We start from the raw sequence: 8,422 nt of genomic DNA on the forward strand, positions 1-8,422 counted from the left end.
CAGACTGTGGGTCAGAATGGCAGAGGTGTCAAAAGGGAGGGGACTCAAACGATTCCGTTCCTAAAGCAGAGCCAGATGTCGGGCACCTTAGAGAACCCTTGCACATTAGAATCCTGTGGAGGGGCATGAGGGTTGGTTTGTGTTTGCTGTCAATTTTCTCTTATCTACAGAGGCTGTGTGTCCTGTCCTTTGCCCTTAGGCTCTCAGCACCACGTAGACAAAGCTTTGAACTTGATTGGGAAGAAGTTTAAGGAACTGAACCTCACCAATATCTACGCGCCACCACTGCCTTCGCTGGCGCTGCCCTCCCTGCCGATGACGTCATGGGTGAGCGCGCTCCCCGGAATCTCAGTTCTCGTCCCTTCCCCTAAACTTATCCCAGCTGGCAGACTCTTAGCATGTGGGCCAAGCAGGCATGATCACGTGCGCTTTCTGTTCTGGCCTCCACTCGGTTCTGCTGCCGGCATGTTCTCTGAGGACAGGATAGAGTGCTGGCAAGGAGCCAGGGCCTCTTGACCTCACTCTGGGAAGACTATACTTTCCTGCTACCTGGGCATGCTTTCTTTTTTCTAGGTTGTTGCTGATGGAGGAGTGAGCCAGGTGCATGGGTGTGGGGCTTCTGAAAAGCTAGGGCTGCACCCAAAGCCACTCAGTTCCCAGCACCAGAGGCCTGGGTAGGACCTTCCAAGAAGGATTTGGGTGAGACTTATATGGGCCTCTACGTTCTTTCTAGTCAGCTGGGCCGAATAGCGGCCCTGGTGAAGGATTCCCTCCTCTAATGCAGAGTCCTTCACCTGGAAACCCAAGAGGTTAGCAGAAGAGAAGGTAGTGTCTCCAAGAGCAATGAGCAGGCATGCCTCTGGCCCTCATTGGGTCACTTGTGGTCAGTGGGAGTAGACGCAGGGTTCTGTGGACCACAGACTGTTTATTGCATTTCACAGATGGGCTGAGCAAGCCGCTTCAGGAACATTGCCCCTTTGGGTTTTGTTCAGGATGGTAGGTGTTTCAGCTCTGTCTTGCCCCACCAGAGACCCTTGTCCTGTGGGAGGGCGGGGCAGGGGCTTTCCTTTCACCGTAGGCGTTAGGGAGTGGGCTGGGCCCTGCTCCGTGCTTTGCTTCTGAATTAGAGGATTCCCCGGGAGGCTTGGCTGTAGCCTCTCTTCATAAATAATGGAATAGCTAGTGTGGATGGTTCTCTTCCCTTGTGTTCTCCTTGCTCAGTGGGCCCAGGGAGGAGACTCCAGGTGCTTTGAAGTCAGCAGGGCTGGGGGGACCCGTAGAGGTCAAGAATCATCCTTCTTGGGGCCACAGGCTTGATGGTGCAATCTAAACCCTCCTGTGTGCAGAGCTCTCCTTTGCTGCCTATAGCATAGCATCGGGAGAAACGGGGCTGGAACAGAAGCCTTCTCCAGAGCTCTGCTCGGGCCTTTCACACGGGGCCTTAGCTGCTGAGCACACCTACAGACCCCTGCCCAAAGTGGAGAGGTTGGGGGATATCGAAGGGGTGGAGGGGGCTAGGATTTAGGGGCCAAGTAGAAGGCACAGAGGAGTAAACAGGATGCATTCTCTGGCAGACCTTAACAGTGGGCCTGGCTTGAGGCTGCTCCTTGTTCTTCTGAGACAGGGAAATTCTTCCAGGCAGTAAGCTCTGGAGTCAGCTGCAGGTCCAAAGGGGCCTGAGGCTGCCCACCAAGGCTTTTCAGACATGTTGTTCTGAGCAAACTGCTCACTCACATATTTGCCTTCCTTGACTCATCAAAAGAAGTAGGAGGGGTAGAGGAGAGGGGGTTGGGAGGGCAGGCATGCTCCAGGGGATGGACCCCTGCCCAGCCTGTGTGGAGGATCCAGCAGTTGGCCTCTGGCTGCCTAGTTTGGGCTAGGGATAACCCTGTCTGTTTCTGAGGTGAGGCTACCTGTAAGAGCAGGTCTTGGCACGACACAACTGCCAGCAGCCCTCCGCTATCTGGGTGCCATGTTCTGGATGGCTGCGCCAGTTCACGGACTTGTCCCGGGTCCTCGGAACATATCCCAAACATGAAAAGAACTGATAAGAGTGTTGGCTGCCTCTTCCACCTCTAGCTCATGCTGCCCGATGGTATCACCGTGGAAGTCATCGTGGTCAAACAGGTCAACGCCGGACACCTGTTTGTCCAGCAGCACACACACCCCACCTTCCATGCGCTGCGCAGTCTGGACCAGCAGATGTACCTCTGTTACTCTCAGCCTGGAATCCCCACCTTGCCCACCCCGGTGGAAAGTAAGTGCCACCTAGAGAGTCAGGGAGAGCCCTGCCTTCTGCTTAGGCCAAGACATGTAGGCGAGGCGGGTTGTCCATTCTGCCCTTGGCCTGGACCAGGAAAAGACCGATGGGGACTCCCTCATGGGACAGCATCCCTGAGCCTGCATGGTCATGGAATGGTGCCGGGTCGAGTTCTCTGGCTAGTGGTGCTGACTGACCAAGCAGTGGAATTAGAGTGACCTTTTTGACTGGTGGACTCAGATCATAGCCCTGACATTTTATGCCTTTTTAAAAAATGACATTTCTTCATTTTGTGAGTATTTTGCCTGCATGTATGTGTGTGCACCACATGTGTTCTTGGTGCCCATGGAGGGCAGAAGAGGTCTTCAGGTCCCCCAGAAAGGTAGTTATGGGTGGTTGTGGGCCACCATGTGGATCTTAGGAATCAAACCCAGGTCTTCAGGAACACAACCTGCTTGGAGCCACAGAGCTACTACCTCTCTGGCCTGGGCTTTGTGTCTTCTAAGTGGCATGATATTAAGTGGTACCCAGGCTTGCCCACCAGGAGGGAGTGGATAAGCTGTCTGTGTCGTGGAGGGCTCTTCGGGTATATCCTTCTCACCTGTGCTGTGGCCTGGGCTGTTGCCACATGACAAGTGAGAAAACCATCTCTGAAATGTAGGGACTTGCTCAGGCCACACCTGAGCAGGGGCTGGGATGTCACTGGTCCCTTGTTGCTTTCATCAGTGGGGAGGGGACTAAACATCAAAACATTTCCCCAGTCTCCTCGTGGGCTTTGAGGTATCTGTAACAGCCCTCACCCCCACCCCCTTGGAAGAATGAAGTTTTAGTTTTTATCAGACTCTCTTAACGCTCTAGCCAGAAGTAAAGATGAAACTGGAGTAAGGGCAGATGCACGATAGCCTTGTCTGGATCAGGACCAAGTGTAGTCAGCTCCCGTGACCCTCACCCCCCACGGCTGCCCAGCTCGGTGGCAGCCTGGGGCACTGTGTGCTCCCCGAGGCAGAGGAGGATGGTGTGAGCTAGGCTGCCCTTCTGGTCAGGCTCTCCATCGGAGTTGTCGTGGAGTGGAGTAGACCAGATTCTAGGTACTTAAGGTCAGCTGTGCTTGGCACTTCTTGATTCTCAGGGACTTTTCCTCGGGCACGGGGGCTGGGAGGTAGCTTGGTACGGTGCTCGCCACAGGATGTGAATTTGATTTCCCCTTGTTAAAAAAAGAAAGTGTGCCTGGTTTGTATGATTGTGTTCCCAGTACTGGGGAGGCAGAGGTAGCCAGAATCTTAGAGTTCACTGGCCAGCCAACATTAAAAAAAAAAAAAAGTGCAGTATCTGAGGAGTGGCAGCTAAGCTTATATTTGATCCCCACATCCATGCACATGCACACAGAAGGCAGGCCCTCATCCCTGTTGTCTCAGTTTTGTGTTGTGCTAGTTTTAGGCTGCAGTAGATTTCAGAGTCACGGCTGTCAACTGAAGGCCCTTCATTTGTGTTTGAGTAGTTTTGGGGGTATGCTAAGCTGGATTTCCTGGGTTTTCACTTGCCTGTCTTGGGCTCTGGGAAAGGTTTTTTTGTTTGTTTGTTTTTGTTTTTGTGGAAGATCTGTGTCACCCCTGTCCCCTCCCCATGGATATGCATGCCTCTGACAATGTGGGAAGGTGGGGAGCAGTGACCAGGGTAGCCCTCCTGGCCGGTTCCTAGGCCAGACGTGTTCCACACACTTATCCTCCCACCCTGCAGTAACTGTTATCTGCGCTGCCCCTGGTGCGGACGGGGCCTGGTGGCGAGCCCAGGTAGTGGCCTCCTATGAGGAGACCAATGAGGTGGAGATTCGCTACGTGGACTATGGTGGATATAAGAGGGTGAAGGTCGACGTGCTCCGGCAAATTAGGTGAGTGGGGACTCCTCGACCAGTCACGAGTCACCCCCTGCATGGCACGGGGGGCATGGCCCAGTTCTGCCCAGCTTCAGGTGGGGCTGGAGTCTTCCTTCCTGCTGCCAACTTTGTGTTAACAGTCAGTGTAAGCAAACATGACGGCCTGCCTCAGCTACACAGAACTAGAAGGCTGCTCCCAAGGGCCAGGCATCAAAACTGAGAGAGAGAGAGGCTTGAGTTTGGTGAAGGGTGCCCCTCTGAGTCATCAGGCTGTAGCAGCTGCCCGCCCACATTCAGATGGGCGCGCCATCCTGGATTGTAGCTGCTGCTGTGCTAAAGTAGAAGGGCAATTCCAGTCCTGGCAGTCCATGTTAAACTCATACCTTTCTTGCCTTTCCAGGTCTGACTTTGTGACCCTGCCATTCCAGGGAGCAGAAGTCCTTCTGGACAGTGTGGTTCCGCTGTCAGGTAACAGGCGGAGCGTCCAGCCATGGGCTGGGCACTGGTGAACACAGGGCTTTCTTGGAGCCCTTCCTCTCCCCTGCAGCCTGTGTAAACATGGTTGGTGTCACTGTTAGCTTCCGATTGAGTAGGTCTAGACTGAGGCCCAGGGCCGTGGAGGTTCTAGCAAGTCCCCAAGCGATGCCAATGCTGCTTTGCAGCTTTGCACTTTACCTGGCTGCCGGCTCGAGAGGCCCCAGGGAGATATACTTCAGAGCATGGTCCAGAGAGGGCAGGCTGCTGGGCATGGGCATGGATGGTAGGGGCTGTGCCGACCTGTGTGTCTGGGACTGAAAGCCTTGCTAGAGGAAGCCTCACTGTCCTTTGGGCTGATGGGATGGTACTTGATGGTATCTGTGAGAGTCCTGTGTGCACTGATGTGGAAAGTAGCAGATTGCAGCTTCCTATGGCTGTAGGTAAAGTCTATTTAACCTGTCACACTCTCCCAGGCAGGCCCCTTCAGATCCTGTTCGTCCAGAGTAGTTAAAGTGTGCTAGATATACTACAGTGTAAGCAGGCATGGGGTTGCACACACTTTCAATCCTAGTACTGAAGAGGCCAAGGCAGGAGGATTGCCAGGAGTTTGAGGCTAGCCTGAGCTACATACACAGCAAGACCCTATCTTTAAAAAGGAGAAAGAATGGAGAAAGAGAGAAAAGGGGAAAAAGAAACATTACAGTCCAGCCAAAGTTCTGTCAGAGCACTGGCAGGCTCAGTTTCATTTTCCCCTTCTTTCTTCCCAGCCTTTCTCTCCATTCTGTCCATCTAAGCAGTCTGGCCAGACTCACGGAAACAGGCCCTGCTTTATCCCAAGACTCCTGGCACAGGGTCCAAGCGCTTGCCTTCCACCCTTCCTGCCTTGGGCATGTTCTTATACGGTACCTTTGTAAGCCAGCCAGTAGAGGGCCCCTTGGAGTCTTGCCTATTAGAGGGCAGCCGCCCATACTGGGCCAACTGCTTGGATTGGAATGCCACCTACGGCACGGTGGGAGCCACTTGGACTTTGGAGATGAGCCTTTGCCCTCCTGACTTCTGGGGCCTTCCTTGTTTTGTGGAGATATACACACTTGGTCAGCACAGCTGTCCCCCAGATAGCTGGGGACGGGGCCTGCTTGCATCGTAGGCAGGCTTTCTGTCTTCCCTATGGAGACCCTTGTGGCCAGGTCTTCCCTGTGCTCACCCACTCGAGGCATAGGCCCTGCTGGCAGTTTGGCTGTCCTAGACAGTCCTGACATCTGCAGCGTCCAGAGCAGCCTGGAGGTGACAAGACTGCTTTGCTCCAGCGGGCATTGAACCCTGCCTTTTCTCTTTCTTCCCTTCTAGATGATGACCACTTTTCACCAGAGGCGGACGCAGCCATGAGCGAGATGACAGGCAACGCAGCACTGCTTGCCCAGGTACATGGTTGGGGCGGGAGGAGGCCGGCCGAGCAGCCAGGGGCTGTCAGTGGGCTTCCTGCCTAATGCAGGTAAGTGTCCAGGCTTCTCGAGAGCTGACCTTTAAATTCCTTCTGTCCTATGGCCATGAGCCTGGAGTGACCGGCAAGCTTCAAGGGGTGTTTAAGCCAGGCCTGGTGCACTCCTACAACCCCAGCATGCTGTGGGCTACCGCAGGATTCCGAGTGAGGCCCGTCTAGGTTACACAGCAGAGCTCGTCTTGGGTTTTGTGTGCACAGCCTAAGGCGTTGGCCTCTGCCCCTGTCCCTGCAGGTGACAAGCTACAGCGCAACTGGCCTTCCTCTGATTCAGCTGTGGAGTGTGGTTGGAGATGAAGTGAGTCTGCCCCTTTTGTCCCCAGTGGGCTTCCTGGGAGCTAGTTCTGCTAGTTGTTAGAGGACACGGTTGTGGACTAGTGCCCTCCCGGGGGACACCGGGTGCCACGGTTGAGAATGGGGATTTTTTAGTGTCATGAAACTAGGCGTGTGTTGAACACGTAAGTTCTGGGACAGCCTGTCCCAACACCAAGGACAATTAGTGCCAAGCAGGGGAGACTCTCCTCTAGACCTTCCGGGACCTTGGTCCATATCCTCAGTCAAAGTGGCAACAGCCATTGAGCAAGAACCCTGCCGTGGTTGTGCTCGGCGCCTGAGCCTGTCCCTGGCTGATGACTGGAGGCCGGGGTAGGAGGACCCTCCCTGACTTGAGACCCAGCCCATAGGTACCGTGCAGAACTCTGAAGGAAATTCTATCTTGCAGGTGGTGCTGATAAACCGGTCGCTGGTGGAGCGAGGCCTTGCACAGTGGGTGGACAGTTACTATGCCAGCCTTTGACCCCCTGAGCAGCTTCAGTCTTTTTTCTTTTTCTTTTTTTTTTTTTTCCTTTTTTCTTTTTTTTTCACTGTTGAGATTGGGCTTGGCACTCAGGACAGAGATTTACAGCAGAGTAACAAACATTGCTCGCTCGCGCTCTCTCGAGTCTTCTTTCCCCCATTCTGTAGTCCTGTGGAGAAGCAGGTTCCTCCCCCAGGAGGAGCTTCGGGTTCCTTTCAGAGCCTTTGGATGGTGTTTCACCAGCCCGCTGGCTTAGCCCGCCTGGGGGCCGTCTGCAGGGAGGTCTCTTAACCAGGCTGTCCTGTTCCCATTCTGTCCGCTCCCCTCTCCACACCAAAACCCCACACACTGCAGCAGGCAGGCCGGGGCGGGTGTGGGGCTGGCTGAGAGGGTCAACCTCAGTCTTTTTTTTCAGGGAGTAACCGATTCCCTGTATAGCTCACAAGGATGAATTGATGGTATTTAGCCAGTTTTTATATACTTCCTCCAGCTCGGACTTTTTTAGCATAGATGTAAATAATGTCACACCTGACCCCAGTGAGCTGGGGAGCGGGGGAAGCTCTTCTCTTGCCAAGCCTGGTTGTAATTTGTAACCATTTTCTATCTGTGCAAACTATGTAAATATATGTTTAAATATGTAATATTTTGTACAAGACACACTGGAGAACAAAGGGAACTCAAACAAACAAGAAAAAAACTCTTCCACATTCTTCACCAGGAACTAGAAGTCCATCCCACAGAGTGGGGCCGATGCCCCCTGCTGCTCCTACTTCCTGTGCAGACAGGCAGCTGTATGGGAGATTGTTATTTGGGGATTTGATTTTTTTTTTTCTGTATGCATTTATTTAAAAAAAAAAATAACTCATTGGATTACCTTGCAGTGGTGTGTTTGACTCTTTTATAGACTGTCTTTAGCATTGTGCAATTTAAGAATAACTTAAGTATCTTGGACGTACATAAATCATGAATTGTATAAATGATAACCTTGAGTCCATTTTTCTTGACTGGTGGCAGAGATTTGGGGGGGTAGGAGGTGGTTGTGAGCGGGGTGGTCCATGCTCGGAGGGTCTAGCTGTGGCTCTCCAAGGACCACAATAAAAGAAGATCCCATGATCTGAGAAGACAGTTTGGCCAGCTCTGCCCCTTCCCCCACCAGGTGGCTTCTGCATTCAGAGAACAATGGGGTCTGACATAGCAAGAGGATACGGGGACAGGGGACAGGGGACAGGGGCGCAGGCCTCTGCAGTCCTGATGACACCAGAGGGCTTCCCTTGGGATGGATGAGGTGTTGAGACAGGCTCCTTGGGCCAGAGTCATAGGGTCTGGGGAGGAGACAGATTCTGGTCTCATCCTTGGATGGTTCCGTGGGACATGGTTGGGAGCTGGGGAGGAAAAGCGGGATGGAGAGCCAGTCGCGAAGGACCTACACTGGTCAAGCACTCCATCTTCAGAGAAGCAGGGCTTTTAGAGTTTTGCAGGTAAGCTCATCAGAGACTTCCATCCCACCCGGGATCATCT

The 8,422-nt window shown here is 53.4% G+C and overlaps 1 protein-coding gene across 2 annotated transcripts in view; it reads left to right on the plus strand.

The window, feature by feature from the left end:
- Akap1 (A-kinase anchoring protein 1) overlaps positions 1 to 7,887 on the plus strand; it is a 30,868-nt gene extending 22,981 nt beyond the window's left edge. For both annotated transcript variants that reach the window (XM_021648805.2, XM_060386998.1), the window contains exons 5-11: positions 200 to 327; positions 2,080 to 2,257; positions 3,998 to 4,148; positions 4,534 to 4,601; positions 5,958 to 6,031; positions 6,344 to 6,406; positions 6,830 to 7,887. In XM_021648805.2, the coding sequence (XP_021504480.1) occupies positions 200 to 327; positions 2,080 to 2,257; positions 3,998 to 4,148; positions 4,534 to 4,601; positions 5,958 to 6,031; positions 6,344 to 6,406; positions 6,830 to 6,904 (737 nt within the window). In that variant the 3' untranslated portion in view covers positions 6,905 to 7,887. The remainder of the gene's footprint in view (positions 1 to 199; positions 328 to 2,079; positions 2,258 to 3,997; positions 4,149 to 4,533; positions 4,602 to 5,957; positions 6,032 to 6,343; positions 6,407 to 6,829) is intronic.
- Positions 7,888 to 8,422: the final 535 nt, after the last annotated feature.

This window comes from Meriones unguiculatus, chromosome 7 (assembly GCF_030254825.1).
Source record: "Meriones unguiculatus strain TT.TT164.6M chromosome 7, Bangor_MerUng_6.1, whole genome shotgun sequence".
NCBI classification, from domain to species: domain Eukaryota; kingdom Metazoa; phylum Chordata; class Mammalia; order Rodentia; family Muridae; genus Meriones; species Meriones unguiculatus.